Raw genomic sequence first — 20,071 nt, forward strand, 5'->3', positions numbered from 1 at the left:
CGGCTGTGAGGGTTGCTTCGGCAGCCAGCCTACGCTGAGCACACACTCCCGGCATTTGCTGGAGTCCAGAAGCTGAAAGGGTTCCTTTCAGTGCCCAAAGAATAAAGTTAAGGTTCAGGAAATGTGGGTGTGGTCACTGTGGTGTAGTGGTTAGAGGGCTGGACGAGGACTGGGGAGACCGGAGTTCAAATCCCCCGTTCAGCCTCGAAACTCACAGGGTGACTCTGGGCCAGTCACGTATCTCCGGAGGCGCACCTAGGAAATTTTGGAGCCTGGACCTAAAGGCCTTTGTAGGCCCCTCCCCACTCCCCTGCAAATTAAGCATCATCATGCTCTGCCGGGCAAGTGTACCACCCGGGACAGACTAAAGGGGATTTGGTGGCCTCCAGGGGCTGTGGAGGCCCTGGGCTTCGGACCCAAAGTCCAGGGGTAAGAGTGCCTCTGCGTATCTCTCGGCCTAACCAACCTCGCAGGGCTACTGTGAGGATAAACATAACCACGTACACCGCTCTGGGCTCCTTGGAGGAAGAGCGGGATAGACATGTAAAACAAATAAAAATAAAAATTTAAAAGTCAAATACACTTCTGCTGATACAGGTCCATCATCTGCAGTCACAACAAATGAAAAACAACAACTCTGGTGCAAGACTCCATGCCTGAATCCTCGACATAAATATCCAGCAATGTTTTCAAATACTTCCCACGCTTTGCACTGGCCCCAGAGTTCGTGGGAGAAAAGGAAGCGGTCATGGCACCACCTTTGATTACTGGGTGTTTGGCAAACTTCTGATTGCCACAGAGGCGTTCTTCGCTCCCCTTCCCCCAGCTGACAACCAGACTAACCCAGCCCTTGTGCAAGTGTGCCCTTGTGCTGGCACAAGGCTGTTGCACTAGTAGCGAGTTGTGCAAAGTCTGGAGTGTGTGTTCTAGACTAGTGTTGCACTAGCGGGGTGTGCATCCTATGGCATGCCTCATACATTTTGCACAACCGTGCAAGAACACAATCTGAGCAGCGACGTGATTAGTGCAACTCTGCCCATCGCACAAACGCTCCGTTCATCCTCATGTCAACCCCTGCAAATAAGGTTTCATGCTGAACTATCTAAGAGTAACTCAGATCAGCCAAGAAATACTGGAGCATTTCTTGATGGGTTGCTTCAATGGAGCCACTTGGGATGATTCTCACAGCTGCCCCCTGACCGATGCAGCACGGCATAGGGCCCAACAGGCAGCAGCCCAGTTTGCCGTGAATCCAAAAGTGCAGCATTCCAGTGGTGTGTCCATGTCTTCTTTCGTGACCCCAAGGAGCCATGTGCGCATGGACTTCCCAGGGCCTTCTCCAAAACCAGGACAACCTACTGTCTGCAAACGTCAGCCTGCTTGGTGGGCTCAGGGCAAGGACCCTGCTTAGGATGCGTTTGTCGCTTCAGGGGTATCTGGTAGCAGAGCACGGACCGCACCACTCGCAGGACGGAAGGCCGCAAGATGACAAACACCCAGGGGTCAATGATGGAATTGATGGACAAGAAGCGCAACGCCTGGAGGTCCTTCTTGCAATCAGTGTTTAGTATAAAACTGTTCCTGAAGGCACGTATCTGGAAAGGAAGAACATACACATTTTGTTTTTAAAAAGCACTGGAGTGTTAAAAGGACCTCCTTATGTGGTACAGGTGTCCCTCGTTATCTGTGGTCCCAGCAACCACGGTTTCACGTATCTGAGGTCGGGCAATGGTGACCGGACCTCGTTATACGTGCTTTTTAAAGGGTTAAAATCTGCCTATTCATGGTTCCTGGGTGGCTGGAAATGACCTCCGAGGTCATTTCCAGCGACCATTTTGCTTGAAGAAGCCATTTTGTGGCTCTTCGTTTTAAACTCCCCCCAGCCGTGATTTTTCATGGAAAATTGGCACAATTTGGAATTTTGGAAGGCACTGCTGGACAGCCGGACACCTGGAGAGCATAACAGGGTACTTCATTTCACCTCTTTCTGCTTTTTAAATTGCCTTTTTTGCCCTCCAGGAACTGAACCCCCCAACGACCATTGACTTAAGGTCTCTTTATCCACAGTTTTCTTATCTGCGGTTGTAGCAGAGACCAGAACCCCCGTGGACAATGAGGGCCACTTGGAAACATAACAATCCTGTACAGCAGGGGTTCTCATCTTTGGGTCCTCAGATGTTGCTAGACTGCAACCCTTCTCATCCCCAGCTACAATGGCCATTGTGGCTGGAGATGATGGGGGTTGTAGTCCAGCAATACCTGGGGGCCCAAAGCTGAGAACCCCTGTTGTATGGTAGGGAATATCACCCTCCTTTCCTCCATTACTGTAGAAGGTGCTGATGAGGGGGCGGGAGAGCTGGTCTTGTGGTAGTGAGCATGAACGGTCCCCTTTGCTAAGCAGGGTCTACCTTGGTTTGCATTTGGATGGGTGACAACATGCAAGCGCTGTAAGATAGTCCCCTTAGGGGACAAGGCCCTTGTTCAATGAAAAAGTATCTGATTGCATGCAGAAGGTCCCAGGTTCACTCCCCTGGCAGAATCTCCAAGAGAGGGCTGAGAGAGACTCCTGCCTGAAAACTTGGAGAGTTGCTGCCAGTCAGTGAAGACAGTACCGAGCTAGAAGGACCAAGGGTCTGACTCAGTAGAAGGCAGCTTCCTAGGAGTTCAAGCCCGATGCAATATTTGAACCTGGCACCTCCTAATGTGTAGCTCACTCTCTTAGCCACCATGAGACAGACAAAAAGGAGGGGAAAGGAAAAGAGAAAAAAGGGTGAGGAGGCAGGAAAGGGGGATGACTGATCTCTGCAGGGAAGCAACACCCACAGATACAAATTCGCCTCGGAATGGAAGCCAGACCCACCACCATTTCCTGTGCTCTGCTCCAATCACACGCAGAACCTTTTGCCACAACCCCATTAAGCCAACAGCTACCTTCGGGGATCATTAGGAACCATTTCCTGTATTAGGAGCCAGGCCTAACACTGTGCAATCTTTTCATCTTGTCTTCAGAGACGTCAGAGGTTCGAAAGCAGCAGCAGCAGCAGCACCCGGCACCCTGGATCCTCTCTGCTGATGACTATCCCTGGATTCATACTCAACAACGAGACGGTGCTACTTGCTAAAAGACTGCCCTGGGCCGGGCTGGACAGTTCTCCCTAGGAAACTGATCCAGGATGCGCCTGTATATACGGCTCTTATCGCCTTGCTTCCCATCTGTCAAGTAGAAGAAGAGAAAGAGAGGGCGTGTGGGTTGGGGGTGGCCAAGAATCGACCCGCAGAGTCAGACAGAGGCTGGCCAACTCCCTCCCTCAATGTTTTCATGACACGGGCAAGTGTACAAAGGGCTTTCTGGGTGTTCCCCATCTTTCTCAGCATTAAAGTAGTGTTGGTGTACGGCAAATATAAGTTGAATATAGGAGTTAACTACTTGACATAAGCTTTGCCATTTTGTTAGAGTCTGTAATAAGAATTTGCTTATGCTGAAATAATTCTCACCCCTGGTAGTTAGGTTTCCCACAGTTAGCAGATTTCATATTTAGCATGGGAACCACAACGGCTGCGGGGGCAAGACAAAGACCAGACCGGCCTACGGCTTGCACGGCTGATTTATGACCTAATGCCGGACCCATTTCCAGACGAAAAGGGAACCAAGTATGAGTTATGGCCTATGACATATAACTGTTTCTTTTTCTGTAACCCAGAATCAGCACTCTGGAGGCATTCAAATGTATTTCTACCCGAGGGGACAAATTGTGACGAGCACAATGTGGACTAGTAGCATGAGGACTGGCCCCCGTGGAAGTGTCTGTGCTGCATGGGGAAACAGTCAAAACGCAGAGCTCTGCAGGCAAGAGGTGATCTCCCCAGGGCCAGCCCCTCTCCTCATGCCAGCCCCACATTGTATCGGGAGTACTGAGAACATTATGCCGAACAGGGAACCTATCTGCACATCCGAGGGAGGGGTCAGTGGCACCCCTCTCCTCCTCCCCCTCCCCTGTACACTCTGAGAGGAGCCTCTGGGGCAGCAGAGAATCCCACGAATTTGCCTTCTACTCAACAGGACCACTGCTCCATCCACCCCTCAGTTGTCCGGCAGGCTCTCTGGCCGGGGCCTTTCTCTTCCACCTGCTGCCTGCTCTGTTTATCTGCAGAGGCTGCCCGGGAGGTTTCTGCCTGCAAAGCAGAGGCTCCACTGCTGAATTACGGCCCCTCCCCAGAGGCCCTACGTGTGGACGGGCCTCCAGTCCACAGTAATGCCTGGAGGGACTGCCGTGAACCTGGCACAACAACCCTACACTGAATAAGGGCTGGCGAGGAAAGGGGCGGGGGAACACCCTACAGCTCTGGGAGGGAAGCTCTGGGAAGGGCTCCAGCAGTTCCCAGCACCCTCTGCGGCCCTTCCAAGGTGGTGCAGGGGCTCCGGAGGGGCCCTTCCCCTTTAAAGGGGCCCCCTGGCGCTGGGCACAGCTCAGCACTGCACAGATGGGGGTCTCTGCCTGGTGGTCTCTGGGGATGGGGGTCTCTGCCTGGTGCCGGGGGGGGGGTGTTGTGCAGAGTAGTCAGCTTTGGCCGAAGCTTCACACAGGCCCAATAAGCAATGAGCCAGAGATGACCCACACGACGACCGCCATGAATGCGCCACGGAGAGACCTGAAAGGCCAAGCCCAAGACATCCTGCAGAGAATCTCTCTATGCGGCTGCTAAGAGGCTGCTAAGAGTCGACACCGACTTGAAGGCACTTAATCTGCCAATCAATCGTGACCCCTACACTCTTCAAGAAAGCATGGCCATGTCTGACTTGCTGGGCGCGCCCAGGCGCTCTCCTCCCTGGGGAGGGGGGGGGACTGGGGGTTGGAAGAGTGGACTTTGCTGTGCTCTCTCTCTCCTGTCCCCGGGGATAAGCAGCCTGTCCGGCTCAAATTAAAACCAGGGCTTCTCCATCCTTTCCGCCCGTGGGGAGGGGTGCCCCAAACCCAAGGGCTTGCCCAAGCTCACCCCGTGAGCTCACGGCTTTGGGAAGCTCTGGACTAGGGAGTTCCCAGTTTGCCGTTCATGCCCTTGCCAGCTCAAAGAAAAGGCACTCTCATCGCTTGGGAACAGCCACATCACAGAGGGGCGGACTTGGGTGGAAAGTTTTCCCTCCCGAAAAGCGGATGAGAAATGTTTGAATAAATACATAGAAAGTAAACTGGGGCTTTGCGGTTCTCACAAAATAGACACAGTCGTGTGGAGGAGGGAAGTTCTCATTCCAGTACCCCCCTCAAAAGGTCACAGGGCACAACACAGAATCTCGCATATATGGGAACTACCACCACCACCCCCCACCATCTAGGAGAGCTGGTCTTGTGGTAGCAAGCATGACGTGTCCCCTTTGCTAAGCAGAGTCTGCCCTGGTTGCATATGAATGGGAGACTAGAAGTGTGAGCACTGGAAGATATTCCCCCACCTAGGGGATGGAGCTGCTCTGGGAAGAGCAGAAGGTCTCAAGTTCCCTCCCTGGCAGCATCTCCAAGATAGGGCTGAGAGAGATTCCTGCCTGCAACCTTGGAGAAGCCGTTGCTGCCAGTCTGTGTAGACAATACTGAGCCAGATAGACCAATGGTCTGACTCAGTATACGGCAGCTTCCTAAGCTCCTATCAGGGATTGCTGATGCCTTCAAAAAGGGAGGGTGCTCCATGCCTCTGCAGATCAGGAGAGCCTCTCTCTGCTGCAGTCCTGATCTGGCCCAGACGTGTCCCTCCCCCCTGCCTGTATGGCTGCTATTTACCCCGGCGGGGGGGGGGGAGTTCCCTTTGGCACCAACGGCCTTTTTCCTTGGGGTAAACAGCAGCGCCAGGCCAGGGAGCCTGAGCTGGACTGGGACTGAAGGGCAGAGTTAAAGGCTTGCTCCCCTCACAGCGCAGTCATGATCTGGCTGCAGTTTATGAAAGGAAAGGAAAACACAGAAGGGCCGACTGATTCTCACAACATCTCGTTTGACCCCCGCAGACAGAGCAAGGCTTGCAATTTATTTATTTACTTGACACATCTGTATACTGATGGTGCACCTATGCCACCCTGCTACCCCACTGCCACTAGCCAGAGCCTTGAGGACCTCTCTGTTAGGCCCCCGTCTCCCGACGTCTTTCTCCCCCGTCTTGAAGGGAGAAACCCCAAACACCCCCAATCAAAGCAATGCACATTTATTTTCACAGTGGGCTTTGCTCTTAGGATTGTGGCTTTCGTTTTGGTTTCTGCTTCCGCTTCTCTCGTGTTTTTGATGCTTTACTGATTATTGCTATCCCAGATTTCCTAAATTTACTCTTCCCCTTGGAATAAGAGGGTGGGCTTATGGGATGGGGAGGAGAGTGGAGGAGGGTAGAAAGGCAGGGATTTGGGGTGGGCGGGCTGTCAAATGGAAGGGGGGAATCAATGGTAACTACTATAGCTTATTTTGATAATGGATGAACTGGAACAGGCTCAAAGAAAGGAGGTCAGTAAAGGCAAGGGGTCTGGAAACCAAGTCCTGTGAGGGACGGGTGCAGGAACCGGGTATGTTTAGCCTGAAGAAGAGCAAACTAAGAGCGGTCTTCAAAGATCTGATGGGCGGCCGAAGAGACTTGTTCTCTGTGGCTCCTGAAAGCAGGACTAGAATCGAAGGGCAAAGAATTCAAAGGGCAAAGGGGCGGGTTCAGGCTAGATGGCAACAAATATCTATATACTGTTTGGAAAACCTCCCTGGACGCCCTTCTATCTAAATTTCTTATTGACAAATACCAATAAGAAGATTATTTGCAGAATAGCTAAGTTTTGTTATATCATTTGTACAATCTGTTCTGAGATTCTATAACTGCTTTTTGTATTGCTTTCGGTACTGTTCTGTAACTGTTTTTATTTACTGGCCAATGACCAAAATAAAATTTGCCTACCTTCTCTTTGACCGCAGCTCTCAAAGCGGCTTACACATAATCATAGATAATAAATTAGTAAGAGGGTCCCCAGTCCCCAAAGGCCTCGCCATCGCCTGGTGCAGTCCGTGCTTTCCCCAAGTGCCGTTCACTGGAAGTTTTGAAACAGAGGCCGGATGTCACCTACCAGGGATACTGGGGCACTTTCCTGTACTGAACAAAGTGTTAGACTAGAAGTCCTCTAAGGTACCCCCGACTCTAAAATTCTAGGATTCTATGTTTTGAAACATTTGCCTTTGTTGTATTTTATCTACCACCCCCACAACAGCAGCAGCTCAATGTACTGTACACGGTGAAGAAGAGCCACCGGCAACTACAGAGAACAGTCACCTGTGCCCCTTACAAATGGAAGGGGTCTTGTTTCCATTGGAAACATTTCAAATTCTGCATCTGGGGGCAATCTAAATTCTGCACCAAGAAAAGTTAGAACCTGCAACTCGCATAAATCATGCCAATGGAAGAGATTTGCTCTTGTTTTGCATAACGGAGCTTGCAATGCTTGGCATATTTTCTTCTGGTTTCCCCAGCTGGGAGGAAAGGCAAGCAGCCCTGCCGGGAGGGGAAGCTCTAATTCCCACTCCTGGACATCATCTCCATGGCCCTCTTGGCCTCTTGGCGTTTCTGCAGGCAGTGCCCCTCAGGCTCCCAAGCTTCGCTCTGAAGCCAAAAGGGCTAGAAACTCCATTTTCTTTTTGCAACACAAGCTGAGATCCTCTGGAAGTTGAACTCAATATGACGTCCGGTCCTGTGCTTTTCTCCGCTACTACAGAGAACGGTGGCATTTGTGCAGTCCTGGATGTGATGTACCTGGGAAACTTCTCACAGGGCCCGCTCTCCTTTCTGGGTGGCTACACCCGTCTCCCCTTCCAAAACTCTGGTGCACATTCAGAATCCAAATGAAGGCTCCCACACCAGCATGGCCGTCCTTTTCCAAGAAACTGTCATGGCTTCACCAGCTGTTCCTTCTCAGGCTCTCTGCCGGTGACTCAATCGGATGGGAGGAAAGCAAATGAGCTGCGGGAGTGAAGTTGTTTAAGTGGATTTAAGGCATTTCAGCTGGCAGCAGAGGCCTGGGTCACAAGGAGACCCATCCGCAGCCAGGGGAAGTGGGAGGAATCCACGGTGGAAGAAGGAGTCCATTTGCATGGCTCACTTTTTCATCCTCTTGACATCTCAGACCACCTGCTGCCAGTAGTTGGGCTTGCAGCTCACTAATGACCGAGAAATGATGATCTATCTTTGAAGTGTGGGAATAAACCAACGTTCAGGCGGACAGCCAAATGACACATTAGGCAGAATTCTGTGTAACCTTCCCTGGCTTTTCTTTTTTAAAAAAGAAAAGCAACCAAGGGAGGTTGCAATAATTAGCAGGAGGGTGTGTGTGTGTGTGTGTGGAGATGGGAAAGAGGGCGCTTAATCATATCCCTTCCAGGATGCTTTCCACGAGAAAGCAGCTCAAGGGAGGAGATTTTGCAAGGGAAAAGGGCTGGCATGGAAAGAGTTAAGTGCCTCTCTCTCTCTTTCTGTCCCCCCCGCCCCCCCTCCAACCCGTCCTTCCTGATTTGCAGTCTTCTGGGGGATGTATTTATTTATTTATTTTTAAAGAAAACACAGGGGAGCCTTCCATGGAATTCCGTGGCAGGGTCCTCCGCCCCCTCGAGCAAAACGTGGATGAACTGAACTAAAAACTAAAACCACAGAACCATCAACTGGGCCAAGAAATATGGGAGACACAGAGAAAAAGAAGGATGGAGATAATCACCTCTCCAGCTGAAAAGGCAATAAAGGAAATACCAAACTGAAGGGCCCCATTCTTGAGGGCTGCGGTCTCAAGCAGAGGATTTCCATTTGGGGCCCCGCCAGATGAGGCTGGCCTACAGCTTCCGTTGTAGTCTCCAGTCACAACGGACGGATGGACGGAGGTTGGTGGGAGCTGCAGGTCCAGAACACACACACCCCACCCCCCCACCCACCCCGTTCAAAGGGACCTTGCTTGAAGCAGGTCTGGGTCTGCTCAGATGCTGCAGGAGAGACCATTTGGGAATCCTTTTGACTTCCACAATGGAAGAAAAAGGCAGGACAGAAATGAAATCAACAGGCAGCAAACCTGATTGTATTTCTGGGCTGCTTTTCCGCCAAAAGGCCTCTTAAGCAACATACAGTTTAGCATAAACACACCTTAATATCCTGCTTCTTCAGTCGTTCAGTCAATGATGTACAAATACAAATATCCGTACTCTTATGATGTGATATCTGTGTTTTATCTTATTCACTTGTTTTTCAAGTTCACTTTGCACTTTCTGCGTTAAACTCAAAGTCTTTCCATGGTTATTGAATTGCTCCTCACGTCCTGCCAGTTGCTTCCACAGTTCTCCGACTTTCCCTTCCCATACCTTAAGCTTTTCATCCATATATTTTCTCTCTCTCTCTTGTTCTTTTATCTTCTCTTTCCTCTGTCATCCTTCCCTCAATCCTATTGCTAAAACTGAACAGAAACTGCCTGATGTTGAGGGCAACTCATCCTCTTCCTTCCTACTCTCTCATTTTTCTTCCTCATGTATTCTAATTGTCTTCTCCTTTTTGGAGCTCATACCTACTTAAAAAAAATAAGTGATTTCCTCCTGCCTTTGAATAACTATCAATACATTTCTACAAAAATACTCATAATTCTAGCCATTTTCTCTATAGTATTGAATGCAGCTACACAATCCATACACTTTCTACTTGAGTAATTAGATATTGCATTATGCCCATTTTTCAATTTGATTCTTATTGCACCAAGCCCTTGATAAATCAGTCAACAAATTAAAATGAAGAAAACATACAAAATCAGAGCTGCTAAAAACTCAACCAGCAGGAGAGAAAAAACCCCAATGACGAACAGGGCAATAAAACAATTCTGAACCTAAAACCTTGACGAAATGAAGTCAGTACAAACAGAGTCAACCAGGGTTTTTCAAACTTGGATCTCCAGCTGCTGTTGGACTACAACTTCCATCACCCCCAGCTGCCATTGAGGTTTCATTTAGCTCTCACAGCCAAAAGATCAATCCGTCTCCAAGAATGTGTCTAATTCCTCTTTAAGGCTATCTAATTAGGGCCAAATTACAAATCACATAAGTGGACATACAGAGCATGGGTGCACAGGTGCAGCGTGAGAGCAGCCTCACAGAACTTCCCAACAAACGGCAACAGGCGAAGGGGCCATTTTTGACGCCCTCCCCTTCCCCAGGAAAGTGCTGTGCAGCCCTCAGGGAAATATTTGTGGGTGGCACATGGACTTCTGGGGAAGGGGAGCGGTGTCAAGAATGGCTGCCTCCCTGATGGTGCAGTTAGGCAGGAAGTTCTGTGGGGATGCTCTCGCTGCCCACCGGTGACTCTTGCTGTGCTGGTGTCTGTCAGCCAATGCTATTTATAAGTGACTTCGGCCGTATTTCTGCTCTGCCTCCTTCATTTCTCCTTTTGATCGTGGGTTGCAATGCAAAAAGCTAGGCAGTGGGATGACGTATTTGCAAGGATCTGCATACAAACTCTTCAGATATTCCTTGCAAATACATGCTGCTTCTCGCATGTCACTGGAACATAGGAATATAGGAAGCTGCAATATAGTGAGTCAGACCATTGGTCTATCTAGCTCCAGATTGTCTTCACAGACTGGCAGCGGCTTCTCCAAGGCTGCAGGCAGGAGTCTCTCTCAGCCCTAAATTGGAGATGCTGCCAGGGAGGGAACGTGAAACCTTCTGCTCTTCCCAGAGCAGCTCCATCCCCTCAGGGGAATATCTTACAGTGCTGCTCACACTTCATGTCTCCCATTCATATGCAACCAGGGCAGACCCTGCTTAGCTAAGAGTACAAGTCATGCTTGCTGCCACAAGACCAGCTCTCCTCTCCTCTGTGTCCACTGGTGCACCCTTGCTCATCACAGCTGACATATTTCGCTGTTCCTCATACCACGTGAACTGTTTGGAGCCCTGATCTCAATGGAACGGTGACAATAGGAGCTAAGCTCCCTCCCTCCACCCCCATGCAGTGGTCCCTCTAATTTTTCTCATTTCTGTGCAGAATGAGTTTTGTTCTGGGCAGCAGTATCAAGGCAGAATGTGCGCATGTGCATTCAGAATGGGGCCTTCCTGATTCGACCTCAGCGGGATCTAAAACTAACTGAGTGGACATCCAAAAACGTGTAAGCGCATGCATGTGCACGCCCTAGAGGGGACAGTGCCCCCATGGTCCCAATCTGTATTCCTATAAAGAAAAGTGAAGGGGAGTTGCTTGTAGAGCCTGCTACTCAACGTAATGCGCAGTGGCCCCTTCAGTCCAGTCCCTGCACCAACAGCTGCACCTCCTCTGAGTTCTGGACGCGCGAACCTGACACAAGGGCTGTGATGGGCGCAGCAAGAAGCACATGGAATCCGTCCAGCAGTGCAAAGGAAGCTCCTCGTGTCGGCTCCATCTTTGCTGCTGCCTTTCAGGTGTGTGCAGTGGAGGTCTTTCAAAAGGCTTCTGGCTGTGGCTGAGCCGATGTGACGGCTGAGCCCTTGAGTGTATCGGCACTCAGTTGCCCGGCTTTGCTAGTTTATGGCTTGCTGCGGCTTGCCGTTCACGCATTTTACCTTCGGTGGCATTTTTAGGATTCTTTTTATGTTACAAGCTGCCCTGAGGGTCTGGGATGGCCAGAAGGGGAGGAATAAAGACACACACCCAAGCAGGCCGTGGGAGCTCAGCGGCCCTTTTGGAAGAGGGAATGTGGCTTCCGGTGGGGCCGGACCAGGAGCAGAGAAGTGGCACGGGGGGGGGCATCCTCCCCCTAAAAAAACTCAAGCAACCCTCCCAAGCAGCTTCCAAGCATCAAGAGCCATATTCCGACATGAAGGCAGTTCACAGAATCGTTTCGTGGGAAATGTGTCTTGCTCCCCTCTGGGAGCTGTGCCTGCTCTAGATTTTTGATTGTGTGCCAGCAAAAACCTAGACAGGAGTTGGGGGGGGAGTGGTCGTGTGAGAGAGAGGAGCTGGGGAGGACTATTATTATTATTATTACATTTATATCCCACTCTTCATCCAAAGAGCCCAGAGTGGTGAACTACATACTTGAGTTTCTCTTTCACAACAACCCTGTTAAGTAGTCTGGCTGAGAGAGAAGTGACTGGCCCAGAGTCACCCAGCTAGTATCATGGCTGAATGGGGATTTGAACTCGGGTCTCCCTGGTCCTAGTCCAGCACTCTAACCACTACACCACCCTGGCATCCAAGCAAGACTAGGCTCTCTTGCCCAGTACTTGTACCCAGCCTTTCAACAAGGCAGGAGAGAAAGCCGTCCTCCGGGTGACTGCGCCCTCCTCCTTCTTCCTAGGTTTTTGTTAGCACCCGATCACAAACTGGGAGGGCGCACAGCCCCCAATGCAGGGTAGACACTTGTCCCATCAGATTAACTATTGCATGAACTGCCTTAGCATGTTGTACGTGCATACAGATGTCTGTCCACATGTGTATATTTTTGTGTGAATAACTGCACACGTGCTCTTTTTGAAAGTGAACCTGAGTAGGCAATGCACAGTACAGATAGGAAGCATTCTATTGTACGTGTTTTGAACATGTTTGAGTAACACGTTTTGAACAGTACGGATCGGCAGACCTGTACATGCATACATGGGCTGAAATGGAGCAGCCTAACACAACTTCCCAACTAAGTGCATGGGTTAGTTCAGAAATTCGCTGCCACCCAAAAATATGTCCCCGAGGGCTGAGCAACCCTCAGGTACATATTTTCCAGTGGCACAGAGCAGGGCTCCCTCTAACAGGGATTCCCAGATGTTGTTGACTACAACTCCCATAATGCCATTGCAGCTGGGGATTCTGGGAGTAGTAATAATAATAATAATAATAATAATAATAATAATAAATAATTTGATTTCTATACCGCCCTTCCAAAAATGGCTCAAGGCGGTTTACACAGAGAAATAACAAACAAATAAAATGGAACCCTGTTCCCAAAGGGTTCACAATCTAAAAATAAACATAAGATAGACCACTGGAGGTCCTGTGCTGGGGGTGGAGAGGGCCAGTTACTCTCCCCCTGCTAAATAGAGAGAATCACCACGGTAAAAGGTGCCTCTTTGCCCAGTTAGCAGGGGTTAACAATAGTCAACAATATCTGGGGATCTCTGTTAGAGGGATCACTGACACAGAGGGCTTCCTGGGGAAGAGGAGGGTGTCAAAAATTCCCACTTCCTGGATGTACTGGTGTCAATAATTGGGAAGTTCCGTTTGGGAAGTTCCTCTGCAGTGCTTTCTGGGAGATTCTTGAAGGTCCCAAGGAGTGACAGACTTTGTCCTTGTGGTCTAGGGGATGTTGAAAATGTACAACAGGTTCTGTTGCGTTGCTTATTCTATAAGGACATACGACAGACTTTATTAACTCCAGTTGTATTATCTTTACCTGGTCGTTCAGAAGAATTTTATGTTGCTTTTTTGCTTGCAGATCAAATTCCTCCCATTACGTATAAGGTGGCTAAGTTTTGCTCCATTGCTATCAGGACTTGACAGCAACTCACTTCCTGTCCTGTCTTCTAGATTCTTGGCTTGGTTAGGATGCTGGATAACCGCTATCTTTATATGCAACTGGGATTTGTTCTCCTTCTGATTGTTAATACTGTTATTTTATGCATTCTTTTTTATCCGTACTTTTCTGTAAAGTTTTAAACTGCATTGCTGATCTTTGATCGTGGATAGTAATAAACGAAACGAAACGAATCCGTTAGGCTGTTCTCGCTGCACTGGCACATCCTTGGTCCGTATGTCTCCCTACACAATTTGGCCCTGAATTAGATATCTTTAAAAGGAGATGAGACACATTCATGGGGATGGTCTCTGGAAACATTTGGCTGTGAGTGCTAAATGAAGCCTCCCACTGCACCACCATGGTGCCCACCTGGCCTGAGCATCCGTGGCAGCCATTGGCATGGTCAGCAAGAGCATGCTGGCCACACAAATGGCCACCAAGCATGCGCAGAGGCCAGCTGAGTGCCGCAGCTGTGGCGGCTGCTGTGTGGGATGCCGTGTGGGACACTGCTGCTCCCCGCAACTGCCAGGTGCCGGTGGTATCGCCAGTAATGACTCTCGTCACCCTCACCGGCCACCTCTGCTGCATCTACTGGGAATGTCGAAGGTCCCAGGTTCAATTCCTGGCAGCATCTCCACCAGGTGGGGTTGGGGAAGCCCTGGAGAGTAGCTGCCGGTCAGTGTGGGCAATACTCACCTCGGGACCAATGGTCTGACTCAGGATAAGGCAGCTTCCGATGTATTAGTACTGCAGCATCACACCCACTGCCTGACTCAGCCCTGTGTGGGGGCTGCTTCTCCCTATGATTTCAGGTCAAGTGAAATCTGAAATAACCAGCCCCAAAGCTCTTGGCCTCTGCCCTGAAATTCCCTGCCCCTCCTCCCCCCTAGATATTGAGGTCTGGCTGTGGTTCTTCACTGGCTTTGGAGAGGCACTCTTGCTCACACGCAGGAGGCTTGAAGCGGCCCTGGCTTCAACAGGGTTTGTCATGCAAATGTAAAACCCACATTGGGGGGTGGGGGCACAATCCACATTTGCATTACATACAAGGCAAGCCTTCTCTTCCATACTACAAGAGACCAGACAGTTAAGGACATCCTACTTTTGCACGTCATGTACAACGCATGTGCACCCTGGGGGACAGTGTATGCATGTCCAGATCGGCACCAGGGGCATAGCCAGGGAAGGGGAGGATGTGTTCACCCCTCTCCCTGGCGTCCCCCTCGGAGTGAGGGAGATGATGATGAAAAGAGGGGGGTAGAGCTGGGAGGCCCTCGGGAACTGGGGAGCCCCCGGGTTCTTTGAACCCATCCGCTCAATTATGGCTACACCCCTGATCGTCATGCAGGTCCAGTTATTCACACACTACATTGAACCGAAGTCCGCTGCCTAGCTACACCCCGCATTTAATTAGAAGTGTAGTTTTAAATAATTTTAATACTGGGTTTTAAATGTTTTTAATCTTTTAAATGATTTTAATTGTTAACTGTTTTAATGTTTTAAATGATTTCAATTGTAAACTGCCCAGAGATGCAAGTTTTGGGCGGTAGAGAAATATTTAAAATAAATAAAATAGATAAATAATAAACTTGAGGGGTCCTGCACCCAAGTTCACTTTTAAAATAAAAGCACACACAGTTATTCACACAAAAACATGTGCGTGTGTACAGACCCCGGACACAAGTATCACGTAACGTCTATCTCAGCCTAACCTACTTCACAGGGTTGTTGTGAAAGAGAAACTCAAGTGTGAGGAGGAAGAGCGGGATATAAATGTAATAATAATAATAATAATAATAATAATAATAATAATAATAATAATAAAATAATAATGTTGGATAGGCTGATCGTGTGAGGGAGGCCCTGAGCCAATGGAAGCCTTGTGGATCAAAATCCTCTTGTACATTATTTCATCTCTTACAAAAGGCTTTGGGTTTTGCAGGGTCACATTCTGCCTCCAGCGACCTATTCTGGGGCTAAGCCTCAATCTGGGGAGAGACCTGGAGTCGGCCAGCATCTCCAGGCTCTCTCCATGCTGGGATATGTGAATCAGTGACTAAGGATTCTAGGCATGTGCAGAGTGCTCTTCCAGCAGCACAGCCAGCCAACCACATCTGGAGTTTGACGATAGGGGAAAGGCTGGCTTTTTCAGCTCCAGCACCTTCCATGTTTGGGCTCCTGACCCTCTCATTGGGGAGGGGTGGCAAGGGGGAGTGGGCCCTCCCTGCAAAATAACCCCCCCCGCTTGCCCCTTTCACTCGGACCCACCACACTGGAACTTTACAGCAAAGTGCCCGACATATGCTGTAAGTAGTATATTATGGTACTGTGGCTTGAATTAATTATTTTTAAAGCCCTCAGTTGTTTAAAGCCACCTCATTCTCCTCCACCCCAGAACAAACTGCCGAAGTCAATGCAGCCAGCTACAGGGACAGATTTAGGTGCAAGCTTTGGAAACCACAATGTAGGGGCTCACACTATGAGGGGTCTCCCAATACCAAAGAATGACTTAATTTCCAAGTTTTACATCATTGTGTTAAAAATAAAGAAGGGGCGGGAGAGACTCTAAAACAGACATCATCGTTCTGATAAGACAAATACATACTACAGAAACATCGATCATTTTGAGTTACATAGGAAACTGCCATATACTGAGTCAGACCCTTGGTCTATCTAGCTCAGTATTGTCTTCACAAACTGGCAGCAGCTTCTCCAAGGTTGCAAGAAGGAGTCTCTCTCAGCCCTGTTTTGGAGAAGCCAGGGTGGGAACTTGAAACCTTCTGCTTTTCCCAGAGTGGCTCCATCCCAAGGGTAATATCTTACAGTGCTCATACTTCTAGTCTCCCATTCATATGCAAGCAGGGTGGACAAGACCAGCTCTCCCCTCAACAGCTCTCCTCACAAGAGCTGGTCTTGTGGTAGCCAGCATGACTTGTCCCTTTAGCTAAGCAGGGTCCGCCCTGGTTACATATGAAAGGGAGACTAGAAGTGAGAGCACTGGAAGAGATTCCCCTCAGGGGATGGAGCCGCTCTGGGAAGAGCAGAAGGTTCCAAGTTCCCTCCCTGGCAGCATCTCCAAGATAGGACAAGATTTTTTTTATTGAACCAACAAACTACCAAAGCATACAGCACGTTGCCAAAGCACAATTATATACAAAGTGGTTGTTTGTACATGATATATCTACAAAGATTTACACAAGATAGGGCTGAGAGAGACTCCTGCCTGCAACCTTGGAGAAGCCGCTGCCAGCCTGGGTGGACAATACTGAGCTAGACGGACCAATGGTCTGACTCAGTATATGGCAGCTTCCTATGTTCCTAACTGCTTTGGGAACTTTGCTTGAAAAGCGGTATATACATATTTGCCGTAGCAGTTGAAGAAGGTATTGTTAGACTACAACTCCCGTCATCCCCAGCCACAATAACTATGGCTGGGGTTGATGGGAGTTGTAGTTCAACAACATCTGGAGGGCCAACTTTGCCCAGCCCTGCTAATTACATTAATTGCCATACCTCTTTAAGTGTTTCACAAAGACAAATGCGACAAAGACTTATATACAGCTTTTCAACCAAATTCCCCAAAGTGGTTTACTAAATAAATGAATGAAATGGCTCCCCGTCCCCAAAGGGCTCACAATCTAAGAAAGAAACAAAATAGACAGCAGCCACGCAGCCACTGGAGGGATGCTGTGCTGGGGCTGGAGAGGACCAGCTGCTCTCCCCCTGCTCCATCAAGAGAGACGCACACAGCCAAATCCTTGCTCCCCTGGAGTCAGTTTCTCGGCCCCCCCCTTTGCTCCCCAGCTGGTCCAGGGTCGCCCCTCCCCGCCCCTCGCTTACCGTGAAGGGCAAGGAGCACACCACGAAGATGATGGTCATGATGCTGAGGAGGATGAGCTGGTCCAGCTCTTCGGACATGGACAGCGGCCTCCGGTAGTCGCCGCCAGGGCGGCCTTGCGCCCGCCCGTCGAGGGGCTCGCGCTGGGAGCGGGCGGGGAAGTGCCGCAGCAGCAGCAGCCGCCCGCCGTGCGTGGCCGAGGAGTCAGCGGCGGCGGCGGAGGGCGAAGAGCCCGAGGAGGAGGCCGCCACCCGCCGGGCGTCCTTGCCCCGCCGGTGCAGGCAGAGCAGGTGGACGATGACGCTGAGGTTGCAGAGGACCACGAAGAGGATGAGCAGCAGCAGCGCCGAGGCGTAGAGCAGCGAGAAGGTCAGCTCGCCCCTCTCCGCCGAGGAGGAGCGCGCCGCCGTCCCGTTGCCCGCCGCGAAGCGCAGCTGGATGAAGCACCACGTGCCCGGGTAGTACTGGACGTGGCGGCCGAAGCCCAGCAGAGGCAGCGCGCAGAAGGCGGCGGCCAGCGCGTCGAAGGCCGGCAGGGCGCCCAGCAGCAGCGCGCCGCGCCGCCGGCCGCTCAGCAGGCGCGCGTAGCAGTAGGGCGCGCCGAAGGCCAGGCTGCGCTCCAGCGCCATGGCGGCCAGGCTGCCCATGGTGGCCAGGCTGAAGAAGCTCATGGCGAAGGCGAAGTAGTGGCACAGCGGGCCCCCCTGGCGCTTCCCGGCCAGCGCCTCCAGGCTGCGCCCTCGCCCGTAGGCCGCCAGCACCACCGGGCTGATCAGGCAGGTGCCCAGCAGGTCGGTCAGCACCAGCGCCGTCGACAGCACGTTGAACGGCGCCGGGCGCTCCCGCCGCGCCTGCCGGCGGCGCCTGGCCAGCAGCAGCAGCGCCAGCGCCAGCACGTTGCCCAGCACGCCGGCCGCGAACATGAGCGCCGCGATGAGCGGGCTCTCGTCCGACGGCAGCGTCCCGCCGCCCTTCCGCTCGCAAGACGTCGCGTTGCCCCGGCGGTCCGCCGCGTCCAGCAGCATCGTGGGGCGCTGAATGAAGCCGGCCGCCGCCGCCGGGTCTAAAGGGAAAGGGGAGGGAGGCGGCGGGCGGGAGAAGAGGCGCCACCTCCCTCCCACGGCTCCTCCGACGCGGGAGTAAGTAAGCCACCCTCCGGCTGCTGCTGCTGCTGCTGCCGTCGCCGGCCGCAGTCGGAGGCGGAGCGCAGGCAGGGCTCGCTCGGGGGAGGCGTCCTCCTGCCTAGTCGCAAACAGCTGGAGCGCACCGCCGCGCCCGCAAGGCGCGCACGTGGGGAGGAGTGGGGGACCGTCACTCCCCCCCCCCAGATTGTCCCCCAAAGAGGCCCTGAGAGAGCAGGGGACCCCCGCGAAGCTGAGCACGTTGCATTGTTTTTCCGGCCAGAGAGAGAAGGGGGGGGGCTCATTGACTTGGACACAGGAATGAAGGGCCTCTCTAGTCGCTTTGGAAGCCACTCTGTGCCATAGAGGGTCACCAACCGCCCGTTATTGGCAGGGACGTCCCTGGTTTCCGCCCGAAGTTGCTTGTGTACAGGGTGCCCCGCTCTGGGAAGACAACACTGAGCCAGATGGACCTCTGGTCTGACTCCGTAGATGGCAGCTTCCTATGTTCCTTAGAGGACCCTGTGGCCCAGGCCCAGATGCAAACCCGTTATTTTCACGAATAATGAAATAAAGGTGATGATCAGTATCTATCTATATCTATGATTCAAAGAAATCATCTTTCTAGAAGACCACCTTACATCACACCCAGCTCGGCTGACCATGATTGTTATATCAATAAGCAGAAGAGAAGCAACCTCAGTTATAACTAGTTTGAGAGCTGGAAGCGGATACAATCGATGCTGCCCTGTACTCAGCCTCCCCATTAGCCCTGCGTCTGCCCTCTTGCCTCATGATGTCCCTTACTCAGGCAATGGGACATTGGCAACCCTAGTGCCATATGAGCCTTCATGCCCAAGCTGGGATGAAGCCAGACACATCTCTCCTTTTTGGCGTAAATGTACCTGCCTCTCTGGCAGGGGCGTGGGTAGGGGAGACGGGGCCGTGTTCATCCCTTTCTCTGGTGGCCTCCCAGAGTGAGGGAGATAATGAAGAAAATAGGGAGGGCTGGAGCTGGAGGGCCCTCAGGAGCTGGGGGCCTGTGTTCTTTGAACCCTTCCACTCACTTATAGCTACGCCCCTGCTCTCTGGGTCGACTTCATCTCTCTGCATCTTAGTGGAATAAGAGCCTCTCCATCTCTGACAGCTTTTAAAAAGTCTTTAAAGATGCACCTGTTCACCCAGGCTTTTAATTAATACTTGCTGACCGGGTGCATAGCATCCGTGCCCCTCGTTCTCCCTGACTATCCCCCCCCCTTCAGCCCCTTCTCCCTAACTCTTCCCCTGGGTTCCCACCTGGCCTGCTTCTCCCCCCACCTCCACTCCCGTCCCCACTCATGGTTTTTGGTCAGTTTGCCGGCCCGTTCGCTCCTGCCGCTGCCTCCTCCTCTTCCTGGTGGCCTAGCCGCCTCCTGATCCCAGCGGCCACGCAGCGCCCACCACCACCTCCTCCTCACCTGCCTGCCTGCCGCCATTTCCCCCGGCAGCAGCTCAACGGCCTCCTGAATCATAGGGACATAGGAAGCTGCCATATACTGAGTCAGACCCTTGGTCCATCTAGCTCAGTATTGTCTACACCTCCTCCGCCCAGCCAATCTACTGAGT

At 51.5% G+C, this 20,071-nt stretch overlaps 1 protein-coding gene across 1 annotated transcript; it reads right to left on the reverse strand.

Moving 5' to 3' along the window:
* Nucleotides 1-544: 544 nt before the first annotated feature.
* PTGER2 (prostaglandin E receptor 2) lies at nucleotides 545-18,469 on the reverse strand. The gene is made up of 3 exons (XM_053283300.1): nucleotides 17,591-18,469; nucleotides 17,348-17,482; nucleotides 545-1,595 (listed from the first exon to the last, which is right to left on the reverse strand). Exons 1-3 carry the CDS (start codon nucleotides 18,368-18,370, stop codon nucleotides 1,356-1,358), a joined length of 1,155 nt encoding a protein of 384 aa, XP_053139275.1. The 5' UTR covers nucleotides 18,371-18,469; the 3' UTR covers nucleotides 545-1,355.
* Nucleotides 18,470-20,071: the final 1,602 nt, after the last annotated feature.

Source organism: Hemicordylus capensis, chromosome 1, assembly GCF_027244095.1.
Source record: "Hemicordylus capensis ecotype Gifberg chromosome 1, rHemCap1.1.pri, whole genome shotgun sequence".
Lineage (NCBI taxonomy): Eukaryota > Metazoa > Chordata > Lepidosauria > Squamata > Cordylidae > Hemicordylus > Hemicordylus capensis.